A 23,398-nucleotide genomic window follows, 5' to 3' on the forward strand; every position below is an offset into this window, starting at 1 on the left:
TGAAATGCAAACAGTAAGGGGTGAGACAAAGCAGCTGAATTTTTCAAGAGGCTCACTTCATTCTTTTTTTTCCCCAAGCTTCCCCATATTTTTATTCACAAAGGGGGCTTAAAAGAAAACCTGCTGAAAACCCAGCACCAACAGAGTTCTCTTCCTCTCCTCTTTTCTTAGGATATTTCTATTGATCAAAATAGGTCTTCAACTACAGAAATCTGAAAAACATCTATTTAACGGTGGTTCTTCTGTATGCAAACTAAAGAAACATTTGGAACAGAAATCCCAAGGCTCTGGATAGACCAGTCCAGCGACTACTTGCTGAGTGGCTGGAGAATAAGTATTTTGTAGCTAATAGGACCCAACCTTAGAAGACACATATTCTCTATATATCTGCATACCTTTCCATGAAAATCAATCCAAAATGACTATGATGGTTAGAATAAAAGCTTTCAAGTTACTCATTTTTCCCCCCTAGACATCTAAATTTCCCTCAACTGAACACAAGATAATTTGCCTAATTAGACCATAAGATATCAGCTACCACAATATTAGCCCAAGGGGATTCCTTTCACCAGATGAGGCTGTAGAATGTGAGTATTTAAACTTCTGTATTTGATGGAAAAGGAGTATCTATAATGCAAATCATGGAGCCCAGTCATAATGTCTTCTAGTCTTTGCTTTTCCAGACTTCCATTTTGCTTCTTTCAATTATTTATAGGTAGCCAATTAACACCTAGATTTTTTTTAATGTTTTAGCTTATTTCTTTATTGATTTCTAGGGGAGGGTTTCATGTAGAGAATGATTCAAGAAGGCAGTGGCAAAAAGAACTTGTTGAGTCTACCAGAGTTTAATGTAGAAACAACAGAACAATAAATAGATTTCTCCTTACACAACTTTTAATAGGTTACACTGAAAATTTTAATATACAATTGATTGTTGGACTTTTCAGCTCTAAGTGATGTCAGTTGGTTGCAGAAATGTTTCTCTAAGTTTTTAACCTATTTTTCATATATTCGTAGGACATCCGTAAATAATCTTCTTCTTAATTGATGAGGAAATATATTTCTATAGCTGCTTTGAGAAAGACCTGTTTTGATAATATTTCACTTTGCTTAGATACTTTGTTAATCTGTGATCTGTTTTACAATTCTAAAACTATATGTTAATGTGCAGATAATAATTATTCCCTTTGAGCTTTGACTTAAGGATGCCATTAAGTCTCCTAACATACAGTCACTGCTTCCTCTCTGATTAGTTTTATGTTCAGTGGGTCATGACTGGAGAAGACAAAGGTCTTTTTAAGTAGAGAAAAAGAAACATCCATTTATTAAGTGCCTATCATGGGACAGGCACTATGCTAAATAAAGCACATTTAATCCTCAAACAATCCCATAAAGTAAGTCTATTATGATCTCCGTTTTATAGCTGAGGAAACTGGAGATAGACAGAGGTTAAGTGTCTTGTTCAGGGGCAGATAATAAGTGTGTGAGGCCAAATTTGAACTCAGATCTACCTGACTCCAGATCTAGGGCTCTATCCATAATTCATTTCATGTTAGAATTTAATAGGGATTAGAATTTCATACATATCTTAGCATTGTTGCTAAGATAATCATTTGTCCCTGTCAAGCTACTAGGACAATTGTGTTGATGTTCTGTCAATCAGTCATGTCCAATTCTTCATGACCCAATGGACCATTCAAAGCAAAGATAGTAGAATGGTTTGCCATTTCCTTTTCCAGTGGATTAAGACAAAGAGAGGTTAAATGACTTGCCCAGGGTCACACAGCTAGTAAGTGTCTGAGCACATTTAAGCTCAGATCTTCCACTGAGTCATCTAGTTGCCCTACTAGAACAATATTGTCATGTTAATCAATCAATGGGTGACAGTTTCTGGGCAAGAAGGGGAGGACTCATAATTGCATCAAAAGACATATTAAATCATTCATGACCAGAGACCATCAGTGGCACAACTCTCACATTAAGCAAGAATAGTTTTATGAATAGCACTAGAATAGTACAGATTAATAAAAACCATCTATCAGTGCAAACAAGTGTATTCCCTTTCTTCAGCTTGCCCAGATGAAACACTCTTCCTTGTCTACACATCAAAGGCAAAATTTTTTTCACCCACTACACTTCAAAGTTTGCTGACTTGTATGGAGTGAACTAGCCGGAAAATGATTTGGAGTAAAAGAATTTGGCTTCAGTTTCTTCATATGGCAGAGGCAGGTCAGTATTTGGTCAAGCAGAACATAGTTAGGATCACTGGCATTTGGTTGAGGGTTTTGGGGGGAAAAAACCTCAACAACAAAAACCAAAGGAAGAAAAGATTTAGGGATGTTCAATGAACTTCTGAACCCTGGGGACTTGATGCATGAGAAATGAAGAGAACTCTAATTTACATTAATGGTTAGACATTATTATTCAAAATTTTTTAGTTTTGTCTACATATATATTTGTCAAAAAGAAAGGGTAATGAGATCTTTCAAAACAAAGTTTGTTTTGGGTATAATTTTTATATTCAAGTTATATTTTTCATAAAAAACTGTCCAATACAAGTGTTTCACATTCAATGATATTACTATAATAAACCTTTCAAAATTAACAACTTAGGACATAATCAACCCATAGCACATTCTTCACCTGAAAATACTTGAAATCAGGGGTGCCTTATAAATGTTTTAACAAGTGGCTCTCTGGGGAAAATGTAGGTATTACAGTTTTAAATTAAATATGCCTTAAGAATATATTCTTCATTGCTCTCTTAAGGGCTAAAAATTCAACAAAACAATAAATCATGCTCTGATGTGTAGCGTTTGTGGATTTTCAAAGTATAAATGCTCTCACTGAAAAATTAACAATCGGCTCAGCCAGTTCAAGTTTGCTTTAGCACAGCCCTACTTGAAATGAAACTACCCAAGAGACAAGGTCACATTGAACCATAGCATGAATGAGAAAAGGCTGTCGTGCAGAAAAGAGTCTAAAAGGGACCTTAGAGATGATCTAGCATCACCTAATCTTACTCTATGTTTCTCCTTCATTCTTTTTTTTCACCCTCATTCTTTGAAGATTCTGACATCAGGGAGATGGTGCACATGCACATGAATAATATTTGAATGAGGGGAGGCTGTGCTAAGTCACCAGTCTCACTTTCTTCTCCAGAGTCATCTGGGTCCAGTGGCTTGACATGAATCAGGATGACTAGAGATGGCCCTGGATACAAGGCAGTCAGGGCTAAGTGACTTGACCAAGGTCACACAGCTAGGAAGTATCAAGTGTCTCTGGCTGGATTTGAACTCTCCATCCTCCTATCTTCAAGGCAGTGTTCTATCCACTGTGCAATCTAGCAGCCTGATACCTGATCTTATTCACAGATGAGGAAACTGAGGCCCACAAAGGTGATATATCAAGATTATATCTTAGCAGCTTTAGGTCCTCAGACTCTACAGTCAGTGCTTGCCCAACTATATTATGCTCTTTCAAAAGCATGATTTAATAAATCTATTCTTTGTTCTCTTCTCTTCTCTCTCTATCGATGAGCTATTGCTTTTCTACATGAATCAACTCTCCCTTCAAAGATCCCTTTGTATAGGGGCTAGTCTTTGAATTGTCTTAAAGTCTCCCTAGTCCCTAGCAAATGTTCTGAATGACAGGCTCGATGGGGGAAAAGATGCTGCCTGTAGATGGTGCATCAGTTGGGTAATGCTCAGAAAAATCCCACTAGTACCAACTGATCACAGAATTTTCAACTTCTCCCTCTTCAAACTTCTTTCTCTCCTTGCTCCCTCCTCCTTCCCTGCCATTGGAAAAAAAAAGCAGGGCTTTTGGTCAACCCACAGACCCAGGGGAAATGTTCTAACTGTACTTTGAAGCAGTGTAATAGAACTTTTATTTTTAATTTTGCTGAGACTGCTCTAGTGTTGGCTAACAAAAACTGGTCAAAGAAAATAAAAATCTTAACTTTTGATTTGGATTGTTTGGAGTGATAAAATAAAACACAGAAAGCAACTAACACTTGACTTGACAGATGCACAGAATCTCAGAGTGAAGAGGGACCTTAGAGACCATTTGGTTCAGTTTGTACCTGACCTAGAAATCACTAATTTTTCACTTGAAACTTTCTAGGAAAGGACTATTGGTGTCTATCCATTTTTTTTTCTGTTTAATTGCACTTAAAAAACTATTGATACAGAGAAATAATGCTATGATAGATTTAGGAGTTGAAATCAGGGTTCAAAATAATGATGCAGTCACTTTTAGCTATGGGAGTCTGGGCAAATTACTTTATCCCTCTGGAACACAGTTTTCTCATCTAGACAGTGGGGTCTACCAAATAGGATCTACCACAGCCATCAAGGCCTCTATTATCTCTCACCTAAACTACTGCAATAACTTTTTCTTTCTTCAGTTTCTCTCTTCCCATCCCATTACTTCTCCAATTAGAATGAGTCTTCTTAAATGCAGACATGACTCTGACACTCTCCTCCATTTACTCTAAAATTAAATAAAAGCTCCTTGTTTTTAGCATTTAAAGCTCTTTACAACCTGGCCTCAACTCAACTTCATATTATGAAGTCTCAGTTCCATTTGTTGTTCTTATGGTCCAAAAAATAATGGCCTTATTCATGCTCAGAGCCAGCTTCACTTCTTTCTCTGCCTTCTCAACTAGCAGATGAAGTGCCCAAGACATTATAAATACTTAATAAATGTTTGTTGACTAACAGATTATCCTCCCTGGGATATACTCCCTCCTTACCTCTCTCTACATCTGAGAATCATATCTCTTTCAAGTCTCACCATGAGTCTCTTTCTATGGTGATACCTTCAAATTATGCACTTTCCATTTTTTTATATCCCTAAGTGTTGATATTTCATTACTTCATAATAATTATATGAAGATATTTTGTATAATAGAAATAATATTTGTATTTTATATAAAGAAATTTTGTAATAGACTGCACCAACAGTTTGTTTAGCAAAACAAAACAAAACAAACAAAAAACCTGTTATTTGCTAGATATAGGAGTTTGGGCAGATTACTTAACCTCTCCAGTTTCAATTTCTTCAGTCGCTAAAGGTTAAGGGCTGTGGCACTATCTCTAGATTAAATAGTTTTACTTTGCAATTTCCCGGCATGGGAATAACAGAAATTTCAGAATGTGTATCCACTTCTCAACAAATCTCTGAAATCAACCTTGGTTTACATTTTAAATTTTTTCAGTTTTAAAAACATCCATAAAAGTTTAAATAAAATGTTTCTTCATGATATGGAGATGATTGGAGGTTCTCAAAGGTCATGGCAACACAATGTAAGGTCTAGAAGGTTCTTTGAAGTGACAAATAAAGGGAACTGTCTTCACCTTGCACCCAAATACAAAAGACATGGATTCTAATAGTCATAAAAATTGAAGCTGAAATCATTAATTTTATATATAACTTAAAGTGTGCTCATTATTTTATGGATGTTAGTTCCCTGAATTCTTACAAAAAGCTGGTGAAATATGTAGTATTATTTTATAGATGAAGAAAATGAAATTTGGAATGATTTATTATCTCTACCACTAACTTGTATAGATATAATTCTTTAAATTGATATAGGATTTTACAAAATACTTTTAAAATTTTATCTCATATTATCCTTACAGCCCTGAGAGTTTAGGTGCTTTTATTATGAAAATTTTATAGAGAAGAAAAATGAAGCAGAAAGAAGTTAAGTGATTTTCTCAGGGTCACACAGCTAGGATAGATTAAATCTCAGGTTTTCCTGACTTAGATTCAGGTTCTACCCATTGAATCACCAGGTATTGTGCCATTTTGCTTATGGCTATATATTTAGTAATTATTAAAGGTGAGATTTGAACAAGGCATCTACTAAAATCAAAACTCAGCACAATTTTTACCACATCATATTCCACCTCAATTATTACTATTGTATCTTACAAATATTTTAAATCACGTAAAATAGTTGTCACAATACAGAGACTGAGTCCAGAAACTGTCAACAATTTAATGTCTTTGTCAAGCAAAAAGATTGTCAGTCATAACACCAGTTTAGAGTACAAGTTAATTTACCATTAATAAAAGGGTAGAGAATCATGAAACATTATGACTCATATGGTCTCATAATGAAATGAAACTCAGTGGGGAGGAAAACAAACATGTTTGTTATGAGAGTCAAGAATATACATATAAGAAACAAGAAAAACAACAAACTAGACTTATCTATAATAAGCACCTTCATTTTCTTTTCTTACTCTCTTCATAACTCCTAACTTTAAGGTTTCTGATCTCATCCTTACATCAGAACTGTTCTCTTCAAAAGTTACTAATCATCTTGTAGTTGCCATAAACAATAACTTTTTCTCTATACTCATTCTCCTTGACTCTTTGCAGTCTTTGACACTGCTGATCATCCTTTCTCCTTGATATGCTTCTTTCTCTAGGCTTTCAGGATACCTATCTCTCTCCTGGTTTTCATCCTACCTGACCAGTCTTCTGTCTCCTTTGCTGAATCTTCCCCTAGAACATGTTCCCCAGGATTCTGTCCTTGACCTTCTTCTCCTCTCCTCTTACTTTACTTGGTGATCTCTATATTGAAGATTCTCAATTCTATTTTTCCTGCTCCAATCTCTCTGTTAAGCTCCAACCTCATATCTCCAGTTGCCTTTCAGACATCTCAGAAGAGGAAAACAATGACAAAATGCCTACATGTGAAGTCTCAAAGGGGTTTATGAATTAGTCTCAAATTCAAAAAGAGCTCTTGGAAGAGTTCAAAAAGGATTTTAAAAAAACAAAGAGAGAAAGAAGAAAAATGGAAAAAAGAAATGAGAGTCATACAGAATGATGAAAAATTGAATGAAGAAAATGATAGCTTTAGAAATAAAATTGGTCAAATGGGAAAAGAAACCAACTCCTTTAAAAAATAAAATTGACCCAAATAGAAAAGGAAAATTATTCTTTCAAAAGTGATAATGACCCAATTGGGAAAGAAAAACAACTCATCAAAAAGTAAAATCAACTAACTGGAGAAATAATATAACTCATCATAAAGTAAAATTAACCAAATGGAAAAGGAAAACAACTCATCTAAAAGTAAAATTAACCTTCTGGAAAAGGAAACTGAAGAAAATAGAGCCCTAAAAATTCAAATGGACAACTGGAAACTAATGACTCCATACATCAAAGAAAACCAAAATGTTAAAAACAATTCAATGAGTTTTTATTTGGGATTTCTCTCTGGGGATAATTGATGGATTCTTTTGAGGACTATTTTTCTCTTCCTCTTCTAGGCTACTAGGTCAGTTTTCCAAGATAATATCCTGAAAGATAATGTCCAGGTTACTTTTCTTATTGTGTCTTTCAAGTAGACCAATAATTCATAAATTATCTTCCCTCAATCTATTTTTTCAGTCAGTTATTTTTCCTAAGAGGTACTTTATATTTTCTTTTATACCTCATCATACTCTGGAGCAAATTAGGAAGCACTAGGAAAGAAGGATTTTAAGGTACAGAGTAGGGATTATTAAACTAGAGTCACTGTCAATGGCCTTTATTATCTCAGTAAAGTAAGAGAAGTCTGCTGGATGGAAGAGAGATGTGGAAGGAGTTTAGAAGAAGATGGTACAGGAAATTTGAAGAGAAAGAAGATATGCATTGGTCAAGCAAAAGTTAATTGTTTAACAATAAAATAAAGTGTTTAGTAATGAAAATTTAAAAAGTGATCAAAGAGTTCCCATGCAGCAGTGAGGGCAAGGCATTAGATGAATGTTATTATTTTTCTTCTAGCTCTCTAAAGGATCTGGAAAGGATTCATGTAGAAGGCAGAATTTTGAAGATAAAAGGGCATTCTATGGAGCAGAGATGAGAAGGGTATGCTGTGACTGAATGCTGTGTTTGAGGCAGTTATAAGAGTTTTCTTATCCACCATTTTGTCCCAGTGTTTCAGGGAGAATAAGAATATCCATTAAAGGTTGGACTAGGGTAAACATCTTTTGGGATGACCATGTTTCTGTTGGTGCAAGAAGATGGAAAAATGTGAAGAGAGGCAAGATAAAAGAGAGTTCATTAACTTAAGATTTCACAGGTTGACAATGCCCAGATGAACAGAGTTCAGAGCTGTGGGTGTCTTCATTGATGAGATTTCCTATCCATTGAAAGGCCCAAATATGAAAATTATTTTCTTTGCATCTTTCAAGGAAGGCCTATGATGTCAAAGACTATTACAAATCCCATGTCATCCTTATTATTGACAGTTTCCAAATATTCATAAGTTGAAGAAGCTAGATTTTTAAAAACAAATGTTTTATGGAGGCTTTAAATTATGTATTTGAATCTTCATAAAGACATTCACATATTATCATATGATAGAATTAATGATATAATGTGCAAAAATAAATGCTTCTTGACTGACAATATTATATAAATATGCTATAAAGATGGGTTTATATATCACTTTCATTTGCTAATTATCTCCTCTCCCTTGCCAACTCAGGATTCTCCCCTGTAAAAGAGGATATTTAAAGAAAGAATATATTTAAGAAAGTATGTTTAAGCAAAACAAACCAATTCCCTGCCCATGATTAACAATATAGGCCTCACTGTACCCAAGATAAGGAGATTTCCTTTTTCTAAATACAAAGTGTGTTTGTTCCTGGGTAGTAACTCTCATCATTTCTGGACATTTTTATTCATCTGTGGCCAAATCAACTCCACAAAATCCTATCCATCATTACTAAGCCCAAACCCTGGACCAATGTTTTATGCATCAACAGATGGTATTCTAGTCTGGGTAATTTGCACCTATTTAGATAAAATCACATGGGTGATACAAAGATGCCTCTGTCACTAGAATATTTCAAGGTAGGTAAAGAAAGTTGCTTTTAAGTATCTATGCATAGGGTAAGCTTGTCTAATAGGAGGCTCTAACTCCACGACAATCAGGACCCCTTTGTTCCTTTGAAGCACTCTAGAAGGTCACAAATCTCAGGATCAGAAGCGCGGTTTCTGAACGCTATCTTCCACATCTCAGCAAATGGAGCGGTGTGTCCTTCGAAAGTAAACAGGACTAAATATAGCTCCTGAAAGGCATCTTTTGGGGCTCTATTATTTCTTCAGGAAAGGAGGGGGTAGGGGAAATATATCTTTAATCCTGGACAAAAACCTCTCCAAGGTTGATGTTCTCAATAAACCTTTCACCAAGAATCGAAAATATAACTTAGTAATGCAATAAATGCCCTAACAAATAGATCAGATTTTTCACTTAATGCTTTTTACAGGCTTAGATCAAATGGAGAGAGAGAAAATCACCTTTTACAGTCTGACTCTTAAAGGAAGAATGCCGAGCTGTTATGCTCTTTAAAGAAGGCATGGTGAATTTATATCAACTTTGCTGAATCTTGGGGCATGATAAAAGGAAGAAATACACCAGGGCCGTCAACATTCCATAGCCTTCTTCTTTCCATATTTATTTCCTCACTGACTGGACATCAGCCAAAGTCAAAAGAAAAATTGGGGGGAGGAATATAAAAAAAACAAACAAAACATACAAGGTAAAGAAAAAGAGGGGGCTAATGGGGGGGAGTAGTCAGGGAGGTAAAGACACAGGGAGGGTTGAAGTATATCCCTCTGGCACTATATGCAGTTACATAGGGAGTTTTATTTTATTTCCTTTAAAGTCATCATCATCATCCTGGATTGCTATTTTCTGAAAAGTCTTGGCCATGGTTGAAAAGGAATTTGGAGCCTAGCGTGCTTTGGGTCACTGGGTGTTGTGTGAGAAGAATGGAACAACAGTGAAAAAACAGATTCACATTTCTGTAGTTGTTGCCTTGAGACAATCCTGTGAAACTAGCACATCCCTTTAACATTCCCCATTTTGCAGAAGACACAAATTCAGAAAGGAGATGACTCCTCAAATCATAGGATCATAGACTTAAGAGCTGAAGGAACCTCAGAAGTCATGGGATCCAACCAATCCCTTCCATTTTACCCATCAGTCAACTGAGGTTAAGGGATTCCCTCAAGTTCTCACAACTAGTAAGTAATGGAACTAGAAGGTGAACCCTTGTTCTCTGACTCTCCATCAAGAGCTCTTTACACTGCAAATGATATCTCTCTATAGCTAATAAATGTTGGCTCTTACCATAAAGGAAGTACAGAGAATCAGTTTCCTTGACCTTTCCAAGTGAAAGCTTCCTTTCTCTTCTCGTATTCATCATATAGCTTTTTTTGGGGGGGGGGCAGGGTAAAGAAGGCACATGTAAGCTATCCAGTAGATAGAGAGCTGTCCCTGAAGTCAGGAATAGCTGAACTCAGACACTGGCTGTGACCCACACTGCTTGCCTCAGTTTCATCTATTTTAAAATGGGAATAATACCTACCTCCCAGGGTTGTTGTGAGGATCAAATGAGAAAATACTTTGTAAAAGTATAAGGACTGATTCCTGTACACAGTAAATAGTTCATAAAAATGCCAGTTCTCTTTTCTATTTGTCCCCTCTCATTCTTTCCTGTAGCAGATTCATTTTTGTATTAGAATCTTATCTCAATTATTACATGAGATTATAAACTCACTCATGGCAGCAGTAGCATCACTTTCCCCTTCACTTTTATAATTCATAGCTTGAAGAAGAAGCAAAGTATGATAGAAAGAAGGCCATCCTCAGAGTCTGGGAGAAATGAGTTTAAGTCCCACTTTTGCCACATATGGACCATGACCCAACACTGAATCTTTCAGTGTTTCTGGCAACTTTAAAAAGACTAATGTGGAGCAGGTGCTAACCTGCATTAGTACATTAGAAGATGGAACTTACTCATTGGGAGTTTCCTCTACAATTAGAGCAAAGGCACAGTAAAACCAAATAAAACAAAAACACTAAATAGCAGGGACTTTTATTTGTTTTACTCAATTAAAGAGAAGGGGAGACAGGAAAATAAATTAAAGCTGCAAAGAGATTTCTATCCTCTTCTCCTAAAGTGAGAAATCAGGAAATCAAGGTGATCTCTTTCCCAAAAGGGGTCAAATCTGTGGAAAAGGAGTTTCTTCATTTACCTCTTCGGCTTTAGTGACACACTTCTACATATCTATTCCTATATACTTAAGAATTATTGCCACTTCCTCCCCATCCTCTCCTACCCAATACTTCTACTATGCTCTTTGACTCCTTTCATCTCTTCAAATTAATTGAAAATTGTTTTTCTTATAGGGTCCAGAGGCAGATTTCTGGATACTGCTACTGATTCAAGGTCCTTAGTCAACAAGTCAATTGGCAAATAAGCATATATTAAATTCTTTCCACTAATTGCTAGGGATACAAAGAAAGGCAAAACGCCCAAAAGAGGGATCCCAAGGCTAGAAAAGTCACCCTGCATACAACTATGTAGAAACAAGATAGTCCCATGATAAACTGGGCATAATTGGCAGAGGAAAAGTGCTCACATTATGGGTGATTGTGAAAGGTTTCTTGGGACCACTTCTTGTCCCTTATCCAGAACTTAAAGAAAGCTGAGGATTCCAGGAGAAGATCTGAGCCCATTAACTCCATACAACTCAAGTAAACACCATTTCCTCATGTAAAGGGCTGTCATCTCCCAATCTCCTAGACACTCTCTTCCCTTTCTCTATAACTCTGATGTCTAATTTGCTGTTTTTCCCATCCTCTCCTCTTTCATGATAAGTCTAGAAAATTCAAGTATACACTTAAAGAATTTTAGAAAGAAGAAGTTTTATTCCTCCCCAAGGCTGTCCATTCAGCTTCAGAATGATTCCTCCCTTCAAAACTCAGCTTATATGTGTGACCTCCTACAAGAAGCATGACCTGAGTTTTCCATTTGTTAATGTTTCCCCCTCACCAAAGAATCTGTTATTTGCTTATCTGTATTTGTGGTGCACCCTTCTCATAACAGAACATAAACACTCTTGAGAGTGGAATAAAAGTTAAAACCCTCAGATTACAATTATGGCTGGAATGGGAAGAAGGAAAAGGGCTATGGCAAGATTGAAGTTCAAGAGAGAACTCATAAATTTGGGATTCATCCTCCAAAAGATGACAGTTGAATTCATGGGAGTGGATGATATCATCAAGAGAGAATGGGGAGAGCTAAGAGAAGAAGATCCAAGGGCAGAGCTTGGGAAATACTAATTCATAGGGAGTAAGACACATAATGATTCTGCAAGGAAGTCTGAGAAGACTTGGTCTGGTAGGTAGGAAGAGAACCAACACAGAGGAGTAGCATGGAAAATTCAGTGAGAAAGAGAATGAATCTAGGTCTGTGGCAACTTCAATAGAGTTGCCAAATTGACTTTCCTAAAGTACACATCATTTCCCCATTCAAGGAGCTCTGGTGGCTTGTTAGCACTTTGCGGACAAAACATACACACTCCTCTGCTTGTCATTTAAAGCTTTCAAATCCTGGTTCCCAATTAGCTTTTCAGGAAAATTAGATATTACTCCCCTTTCCATCAGATGGGTGTACTTCCTAGTCTGACACAAGACATTCCATCTCCTTCCTCTGTTTTTTGCTGAAATTCTCTCCTTTACTTTTACTTCTTATAACCTATAACTCTCAGTAACTTTAAGGTTCAGCATCATGTTTCTCCTAATTATTAATTTCCATCATTTAGTGTATTTTGCATACATAACATATTTATTTATAAATTAACATGTTTTATATTTCCAATATAATATGAGAGGGAAGGAAGTCTCTCTACTTTTGCTTAATAATCTAATGTGTATCTATTGATCTGGTAAGACACATGATTGGCTAAGATGGAGTAATTTAGAAGATGAGTGTTAATCATGTCATGACTCTCTTTAAAGTTTTGAATTTCATGCTTTCTTTGTTTCTAAAAGTAGTACCAGCTTCTAACTTCCAACTTGATCCTTGGTTAGGACTATTTTATGAGAAAGCTAAATCATTTCTCATCATTTTGTTTTGTTTTTAAACTCTAAAGGTGGCTTCTGTGTAAGAGTGGCTTAGGTAGATCTAGCTTGGCTGTGTCTAAAATTGAAAGCTAAATCTTTAAAGTCAAAAGTCTTTAAAAATTAAAGTGAAAATTAGTGAGCAAAATAAAATTGCTACATATGTACTCTCTATGAGGGTCCAAGTCATTATCACAACATGGTTTTTGGATGGCAAGGCAGAATAGACAAAATGATTTGTTTATATCATAAAGACTGCCTAGATATTTATCCACATAATACAAAAAGCTGAAGTCATTAGCATTCACCACATCTTCTTAAAACAAAACAAAAACTCCACCTAATTACACAATGCAATTCTATTGACACAATATCAAAGGCAAATTGACATAAGTTCAACATAATAGGCATGATTTGGAGTCATTGTAGGCGGGTGAGGTTGGAAAATAGGTAGAGGCAGAATGGTACACATTGACACTTGCCCTTGTTTGGTTAGCAGCTGTAAGAAAAACAAAATATGCCTGAAAACAGGGCAGATCAAGGTTAAGACTGTGGAGCCGCCAACTCCAGGCAGAAGAAATGACACACCATCCTGGAAACCCAAGACAGCTATATGGAATATCTGACTGAAATCAAGGTACCAGAAAATTGGCATTTATAATGCTGTTGGGAGAAAGCAAACCCTGGATCAGTGTCAAGAAACTAGTATATGTGAATGGGGAGGATGGGTGGGGTAAGCCTGGAGAAGGAATAAACCAGAGTTTATAATAAACTAAATTCTAAGCCTACAAAATCTTATCTATCCAGTGAAACATCTTAGTAAGGAATGTATCCTAGAAAGTTGACAAGGAGCTGCCCATCAAAGTAAGAGAACCTTCTAGAAATCAACCACAATTTTTGTACCAGTTCCAGTTGAGGTCTTCCAGGTTTCCTTGTAGCATGTGGGTTTCCCAAGGCTAAGTTGGGTATGTATATGGGTGAGGTGGTGGGAGGGTACATAGTGAACTGAAACCATGTAGTCTAGTACAGAGATTATGATATATAATAAAGAGAAGAGTCACAACTGGTAGAATTGGATGGGGTGAAATCTAGATAAGTTTCTCCAGAAACAATGTAGGAAGGAAGAAAACATTTTTCAGGGTTGGGAAGAGTTTCATGTAAGAAGAAAAAGGTTTTTAACATGTGGAGATGGGTGTGATAGCTTGTGCAAATACTGTATATGTAGGTAGGCTGAGTCTTGGTAACTTCTAATAATCTAGTTTGGGTGAAGCACCAAAGACTCAAATAAGAACAACGGGAAATCAAAGTAGGTTGGAGTCCAAATATGGGGAGCTTCAAATGACAGATATAACAGTATGAATTTCTGAGCAGAGACATGATCAGATCTGTGTTTCATGAAGACGATCCTGGCAATTCTGGAATGGATAGACTGGATCAGGGAGTGACCAGAAGGCAAGGAGTTAAGAGGTTATAATTATAAAGGTGTAAAACTATGGCGAAGATGGGAGGAGAAAGAAGGGAATGGATATGAGGGATGCTGTGGTGTAGACTTAGGAGAACTTTGTGACTGGTTGGATGTGTGACTAGGACCAGTAACAGAAAGAGTAGGGAGGTGGGGCTTGGTTGGGGTGGAGAGGGGAAGATGTTGAGTTTAAGACTCCTAGAACCCATCCAGGTGGCAAAGTTCTGGAGACAAAAGGAGATGTATAAATGAAGCTCTCAGAAATATAGACAGGTGGTGGGAAAGAAAGGTGGCTTCAGGAAGATGTGAATTCAAGTCTTAACTTTGGCACATACTAGCCGTGTGTTTTTGGGCAAATCACTGCAGTGTCCCAGGGAAGTTTCTAAGTTACTGAGAAGGTGCTGATCTGTACCAGTAGAGGGAGTTCCTTACACTGAAGAAATCACTGTCAAAAAAAAAAAAGCATTTAAAAGGCAACATAGTTTCTCCAAAAGATCTATGTTACTCTTAGGGCACATTATAATTTATTTGCTGGAGAAACTGGTTCATTGTTTAATGACAGAAGTAGTTCTAGAAAAAAGATCTTATATGAGGCTACTGATCTTTGAAAGTGGAAGGAACAATCAATAGATCCATGGTATGATTTCGGATGTTAGAGATCACCAAATACAACTTGCTCATTTTACAAATGAAGAAATGGAGGCACAGAGCATTGAAGTAAACTTCCCAAAGTCAACAAGTCACTTAAATAGAGTTGAGATTAGAATCCAGGCCTTGTTGTGCTTTATCCACTTTATCTGCCATATTAGCATTCTATCTTCATAACAGAGGGATGCAAAGTAGACAAGAGAATGAAAAAAAAGTGAATAGAAGATACGGATCTTGGCTTAGATATGAGAAGCATGTGGCATCAGGCTACAAAAGTGGACAAAATCTTCATGTAGTCAAAAATGGTTTACTAATGGGATGGGTAAAAAGAAGCAGAAAAAATTGGGAGAAAAAACATGGGACCCTAGGAAATAGAGCAGGAGTGACTTGTTTAAGGTTTGGCTAAAAAAACCAAATCAGCACCAGAGTTAAATGGGATTCATTCAAGCTTCTCTATAGTATTCCCAGAGATTCTCAATTATACCTCAAGAGTTTCTGTTATAGACAGGAACTTGGAAGTTGATCCTACAGGTATCGGTCATGTGGGAGCCAGGCACAGTACTTGGTAGAATCTTATATTAAGCACATAACTATTGGATAGTTGAATAAATTCACAGAGACTTTTACCACCTAAGTCTACCATATGGCTCCTGTTAGAAACAAATGAGAGCTTGACAACGAAAGGAGGTGGTGAGCTTGTCTTGAGAAATGACAGAAAAATTCCAACTGCTAAAAATGCAACTCCTTCACAACTGTCCCTATCAATTAGAGAATGGCTAAAAATGGAGGGGCACATGAATATAACGGAATATTACTATACTGAAAGAGACAATGAATATGATGTATATAGAGAAGCATAGGAAAACTTACATGAACCAACATGGTTCATAAGTAGTAGAACTGGGAAAACTATAATTAAAAGGGTAATAACAATATAAATGGGAAGATATACAACCAGTAAATAACTAAAATTGAATAGGGTAAAGCTTGATCCCAAAGCAGAGACATAAGAAGGAACCTTTTTCCCCTTCTCTGTAGAGATGGGAGATATAGACAATTGGAACACACAAACAATACTAGACTTTCTGATTATGGTGGTGAGTTCTGCTGAACTGTTTTTTAAATGATCATTTATATACTATCAATTTTAAGAGATGACTCTTTAAAAGACAGATTGAGAAACTAGGTGATGTTGAAAAAAAGGATATCAATAAAGTTTTTTTTAAAAGAAAATACATCTTTTATGAATATAAAGAAATGTTTCCATGCCCTTTTCAGAACATGATATCTGATTCCAATATGGACATAATGAAAGTGGGAGGAAGAGTGTATTTGGATGGTTAAAAGGTTACAGAACTAAAATAACTTTAAATATCTTTTGGTTTTAGATCATCTTTATTTGCAAATATAAATCTCTTTCAGGCTCTACTCATCAAGTAATCTTTTGTAACAAATCACATAACAGGGAGAGGGGAAAAAACAGTTCGGTAAAATTAGCCACACATTAGCATGTACTCTGACAGCTTATCTGATCTTCTACATCCACGATTCGCCATCTCTACGAGGAGGGAAAGAAAATACATTTTCTCATCTTTTTCTCTGAGGTCGAGTGAAGTTATATAATGAAAATTAAATGAGATTTTATAAACCTCTAATAATTGTTTCCTTTTCAGATGGCACACAAATGAATAACCTGAAAAATGGTAACATGCAACCCACATTGCCCTTTTTCTAACCAAGAAACTCAAAAAGATGTCTAATTGTCCATTATTCAGTTATTTGGACCAGTAATTGGCCCAGGGATAGGACTACAACATAGGAAGAGAAAGAGAGAAGGGTGGTGGGCAGATGCCATTTGTCAGCCTTCAGTAAAATCCCTAGCGCTCACAGCTTTGTGTCACCACCCAAAGGTATTTCAACACAGTTCTAAGCCTGTAAACAAAGGCCAATGCATTCTCAGGAATATGCTGCATCCCTAAATCTGCCAGGTTTTAGAGGAATAACACTGGACCCTCTACAGACCTGAAATGCCCACAATCTGGCCAAAGAAATGAGACCTTTCCTTCATTTTCACTTCAAACTCCTCTCTCACAAGAGTAAAACTCTTTAAACACACACAGCTGGCCTCTTTCTTGGTTTATTCACTGAAGGATTTAGCTGGACAAACATCACAAAGACAGTGGCTGATTTAATTGAATTTATGATCAAATAGTCTCTGCTGCAGGAAGAGTGGGGAATCACTTATTGAGAGATGTGAATAATTTAAGGCAAAGTTCTGCATTTGGCATCATGTTTGTATATCTAATCTTGAGGGAGCAAATACAGCCGGCATACTGGTTTTTGAAAATCGCATATGGTAGAACACACTGTCTTTGGTACCTAGACAACCAAATTGATTCATTTTGCAGTAAAATTCCTATTTGCTTGTCTCTCCTGATGTTTATACAGCATCAACATTAGGAACTAATCATAACTCGTCAAGGGTGAAATGAAACTGAAGGAAAACATCAATTTTAAACTCCTATTGGAATTTTTTGCTTGATTTACAAAATGCAGCTATGACCTAATAATTCCCATTTAAATCAGACAATTTATGCCACAATCATTTGGTTTCAGGGATAGTCTTCCTCCTTATTTTTATTTATTAAACATTTTAATGCTTGCCTTTAGGCGATAGACAAAATAAAGCCTACTGTTAAAATCAGTACCACAAAGAGTATAACAATTTAGCATAGGATTTGTGCCTTAGGATATAGAATTAACTCTGCACCTGAAAGAAAAAAAAGATCTGTTCCCTTTGGAATCTCTTGTCTCGCTCCCCATCAGAGATGACAGGTGCATCAGTGCTATCCTCAGAGCCCTTATTTACAAAGTATCACTGGAGATAATATAATCTACCCTCTCCTTTTTAATATCCTAGCAAGAATAATTCCCTTCTTTCCATCTATTTAAACTACAGGTTAAGTGAATATAAGGAGCATACCTGGCTTTAGATTCATTCATCGATTTACAGAGGAAAACTCTAGGCAGCTTTAAATAGGTCCTTCAAATTTTCTAAAAGTGTATCATCTATATAGGCTTCATTTGATCTAATTAGGAAAAATGTTTGTCTAATAGAGTGTTTCAAGGCCTGAAATAAATCCCAGTTTTACATTAATTATGTACAATGCCATTTGTTAACATAGCATAAATAAGAGGAAAATGTAAGAGAACTGAAAATTCAATTTCTACACAAGAATTATAAATACAATTATGAACTGGTTAATGATTATTTTTAATACATGGAACTTAAAAGCCCAAAGGAGATTACTTGGAATTCCTACATGAGTGGTCTGGTCTTTAAGAGAACTATTGACTATCTGGTAACTTTATAACCATGGCTAAAGTAGAAATAACAAGCTTTGGTCATTTAGTTCAGAACCAAAAGTATTGATTGGAAATACTCTGATTGTGGAAGACCCATGAGTTTTATTGCCAACTATACCATATGTTCCAGTGTCTAGATCCCCTGCCTCCTCTACATTCTTTTCTGATCAGATCAACGGCATTTATTGAAGAGTATATGGGGCATAACATCGGAGACCTAGATTTCAATTTTTTCTCAATAATTTATTAGTTGAATAATTGAGCAAATCACTTAATCCTATCTGCATCCCAATTTTTTAACTCCATAAGATGCAGGTGACCAGAGTACTTTCCATAGAGGGTTTTTCTTTTCTTTTTTGTTTTTTGCAAGGCAAGGGGGCTAGGGGCCAATGTTCTCTCTACTGTGCAACCTCACTGCCCCAATAGAGGGTTTTTCTTTTTAAAAAAAAAATTGAATTGTATTTAATTTAAGGCAATGGGGGTTAAGGGACTTGCCCAAGGTCACACAGCTAGGCAATTAGTAAGTGTCTGAGGCCTCATTTGAACTCATGTACCCCTGACTCCAGGGTCAGTGCTCTATCTACTGTGCCATCTAGCTACCCTGAGGGTTTTTCTACTGAATGAGACAACTTATTTAAAGAACATTAAATTTATTATTATGCTCCTCTCATAGAAAGTAAATTTATTTCATGGGATCTCAGATTTAGACCTAGAAGAGGTATAGAGAGAAATTTCTAGCTTAAGTCCTTCATCTTACAGATGACTAAGTCTCAGAGAGTTTAAATGATTTGTTGCAAAACAAAGAAGTGGTACTCAATCAAACATTTTTAAAGAACTTACTATGTACCAACACTGTGCTAAATAATTCAGTTTACAAAGAAAAAAGTCGAATTAGTTCCTGTTCTCAGAAAGCTTAAATTCTAACAGCAGAGTCAGAATGCAACCCTAGTGGTCCAAGACCCCAAATTCAGCAAGCCTTCTTCACATTCTGCCATAGTGACCTTTAAAGGAGAGAGCGAAAGAAGGATAATTCTGCAAAATGTTAGACAAATTATTTCCTCAAATACATTTATGACATGTTCACTTTCCCAAAACTCCCTTCTTCTGAGATTATTTGCATGAAACAGATTCCAGAGAGAGGACATGGAGAATAGAAACTATTTACCACTTAACCAATGTGAACCTCTGACCCAATGAGGGTAGAAGGCAATGACCTATGGATCTAGGGTGCTACTCATATTTTTAGCACCCTCTGATTATTCTTTTTGGTATAAACCCATTTGTCTGGGGGTGGAGCTAATAGGATGGGAGAAGAGGAATGGGATTTTCCAAATATCCCTCCAACCAACTTTAAATAACACTTCATAATGAATTCTGGGATGGCAGAATTCTCAAAATAATGGGCTCAAACATGTCCTAGTGAAGGCAACATCTAAGGTCATCAGGAAAGATCACAGGAACAAACACTTCATATTCAATCTATTTCAATGGTACAGAAGTTTTCTTAAAAACTATGATAAAAAGTTGTTATTAAAGATAAGTAAAAAACTGAAAAAAAACTGAAGAGCCATTATTCCCTAGCAGAAAAGTAGTTGATGAATATGAACATTTTTAAAAGATAATACAAATGATCAATAACCATATAAAAATTATTTAATTCTCCAAGACTAAGAGAAAGAAAAAAGACAACTTTTTGGCATTTACCTAAGACCATTTAAAATATCACAGATAATAAAAGATAGAAACAGTTCATATTAGAGGGGCTATGTGAAGAAAGGCCCTCTAATATCATCTTGGGAGAACTATGAGTTGGTTTGGTTATTGTAGAAACCATTTTATACTCATGTGGGAAGAAACACCAAGTTTTTCCATACCCTTTGTTCCAATGATTTCATTCATGGCACCCAAAGGCAATCAAAGACAAAAGGAATATTCAGTAATAATAATAATAACAATGATAATAATTCTTGAAAGTTAAAATTAAAATAATCACAATGTTGTTATAGCATATGCTGTCATAGTGTGCTAATTAGCCTATAATTATTGTCTCATTTGATTCTTACAACCCTGGGAAATTGAGGATATTATTATTATTTTGATTTTACAGATAAGGAAACTGAGGTAAACAGATTATTTGACTTAACCAGGGTTGCCACACAATTGGTAGGTCTCTACAATCATATGTGAACTCCAGGTCTGGCATTCTATTTACTGAGTCATGTAGCTGCCTTCCATATACCAAAATATTCACAGCAACATTTTTTTTTGTTAGTAAAAACTGAGAGCTGAGTCAAGTATCCATTGATTAGAAAATGGAAGAGCAAATTGTAGTAAATGAATAATTGTTGTCATAAAAAGAAATAATTATGATAAATTTTAATCAATTGAGTATAAAAAAACACCAAGGAAACAGAATAAGCAATACCTACAATGAAGTATCCAAAGAATTAACACTGAGAAGCTGCAGAACTCAAAGTAATTTTTGTTTAGAAGAGGAGTTCTTAAAAAAAAAAAAAGAAGAAGAGTTCTTAACCAAAGAATTCATAGAAGCCTCAAGTGATGATGGAGAGAATACAAGGAGGTCCATGGACCTGGATGGGAAAATATTACATCTTTATTTCAATTTAATTTGATTGCTTTATAAGCCTTTTAATTTTATTATATTTTATGAATTTTATTTTCATATATATGTATTTTATTTTAGGAATTTTAAAACATTTTGTCACCAGTGTTACCAAATACTTTGGGGATCCAAGACACACAAAATGTTTAAGAACCATTGGTTTAGAAGGGCAGGTATTATAACATCTATTTTTCCTCTTCATTAAGAGATGAGGGTCAATGAATATGCAATGCTGCATGTACTTTCAGAATATAGTCCTTTTCTCAGTTAGTTTTACCTAACATTTTTCTCTTACAAAGAGAGGTTCAATAGAAAAAGGCATGATTTAAAAACAAAAGGTATCGATTTAAAAAAAGAATTGACTGCTTCTCTCTTCCTCTCTATTTTAAAGAGTAGGATATTATTTTTCCTTAGGTCAAATTTTGAGGAGGACACTTCTGAACATGGTACTACAATAGCCCTAGATACATTTTATACTGGAGAGTCAGAAATAGTCTGAACCAAAGGCCATGGTTTGCCTTCCTTTACTCTAAGGAATCCTTTGTGGGCATTTTTAATTTAAGAAGATTAGAAGAACATCTTTAGGCCACATTTCTGGAAACTTTCGAAGAAAAGTTTGAGAATGTCTATTTCCATCCTGCTTCAAGGCACAATGGTTCCCGGAGCAGCTTTGTGATTGCTGTTGGAGTAGCCGATTGGATTTTATCCTTTAACGAGTTGAAAAGCAGAAGGAAGATATTAGTTTAACCATAAGCATGCCTCTTTGGACAATGAGCCCAACATATAATTAGAAAGAACGGAAAACAACGGTTGTTGCCAATTCACAAATCTGGCACACACTGCCAATTAGTAAGCAAGAAGATGGAGATTTTTCTGTCTATCAGAGAGTGAAAAAAATTCCTGCCTGTCAGATAATAAACAGAGGGCCCAGAGTTTACAATGGATTGCTCTAACTCTGAGAAAAGAAGCATCAACAAGATGGTCATCCGATGGTGACACAAAATGACAATAAAGTAAACTTCTGGGTCATACAGGGACAATGTAAAGTGTGGGGGGAAAATTAAAAATTTACTAGGAAACTGAATGCTTTCAGGACTATCACAAATATGGCATTTATCTAAATGATCCTCTTAAATGACAATTGTAGGAAGGATGACATAGTCAACCACATAGCTGAGTTCTCGGTGCATATTCCACTGTCATCATTATGGTCAGGATAAATGAAGTCAAAACCCTGTTCTAGACCAGATGGGTCCCAAAGCTAAGATGGGACATAACTACTCTTATACAGACCTATCTCTCTAGAAGGGTTGGTGGAGGAAGAAATGAGTTCATGTACATGTAACACCTCTGAAAAATTGAAGGACTATTACAAATGTGAGATACTATTTTCATTATTACTCATAAAAATAAATAATAGGACTGACCAATTAATTAGTATGAGGTCTCTGCTTTGGGTCATTTTTTCCCCAGGGGCAGTGATAGAGCACAGAATTGGATTTTGATACTTTCCCACGTCTCTTTTGGAAATTCTACTCCTTCCTCCAGATCCCAGGATTTTTACTGCCAATGCACCACTGACTCCTATATTTCCATCAAGGTTGTCATCTCCCCATCTCCCATTTGTCATCCTATTTTTTCTCTTTCTCTTCCAAAACAAACTTCTTGAAAATCAATCAGACACTAATTCATCAATGGTGGAGTTGTAAAAATGATCCAATTATTTTGAAAAGCGATCTGGAATTAAACTTAAGAGTTACTAAACTACCAATACCCATTACCCAGCAAAATCAATACTTGGTCTATTTCCAAAGATGGTTAGGGAAAATGGAAAAGAGCCTATATGTTCTAAAATGTTCAGAGCAGCTCTCTTTGTGGTGGAAAAGAACTGGAAATTTCAAGGCTGTTCATCATGGGGGAATAGTATATGGCTATGATGGAATTACTACTGTGTTATAAGAAATGATGAGCTCAATGATATTTGAAAAAATGGGAAGACTTGCATGAAATAATGAAGAGTGAAATGAATAGAACCAAGAGAGCATTGTAGTAAGTAATAGCAAAGTTGTTTTAAGAATGACTGAGTGAATAAGTTTTTTGGTCTTTTATAAATATCCAAATTAGCTATAAAGGACAAATGAAGAAAGATGTTATCTGCATCCAGAAAGAACTGGTAAAGAGATGTACAGACTAATTCTACATATGTGTGTGAGTGTGTATATGCATGCACACATGTGTGTGTTTGTGTGAATGTGTAATCTGTGTATGTCTAATGGTGGTTACCTCTAAGGTGGGAGAGGGAAAGGGAAGAAAAAAAATTATATGATAATGTGTATATTGAAAAGGAATAGCAAGCTGAACATGGCAAATTTTTTTTTTA

General features: G+C 35.8%; 1 protein-coding gene across 2 annotated transcripts in view; it reads right to left on the reverse strand.

Moving 5' to 3' along the window:
• The window catches only part of CDK14 (cyclin dependent kinase 14), a 664,696-nt gene that overhangs the window by 117,361 nt on the left and 523,937 nt on the right, over nt 1–23,398 (reverse strand). Inside the window, exon 13 of one of the 2 annotated variants that reach the window (XM_074192847.1) lies at nt 25–22,197. The exons of the other annotated variant lie outside the window; for it this stretch is intronic. Within the exon in view, the coding sequence (XP_074048948.1) occupies nt 22,149–22,197 (49 nt within the window). The 3' untranslated portion in view covers nt 25–22,148. Of the gene's footprint in view, nt 1–24; nt 22,198–23,398 lie in introns of those variants that run through there. 2 annotated transcript variants of the gene reach the window in all.

Source organism: Macrotis lagotis, chromosome 7 (genome assembly GCF_037893015.1).
Source record: "Macrotis lagotis isolate mMagLag1 chromosome 7, bilby.v1.9.chrom.fasta, whole genome shotgun sequence".
NCBI lineage: Eukaryota > Metazoa > Chordata > Mammalia > Peramelemorphia > Peramelidae > Macrotis > Macrotis lagotis.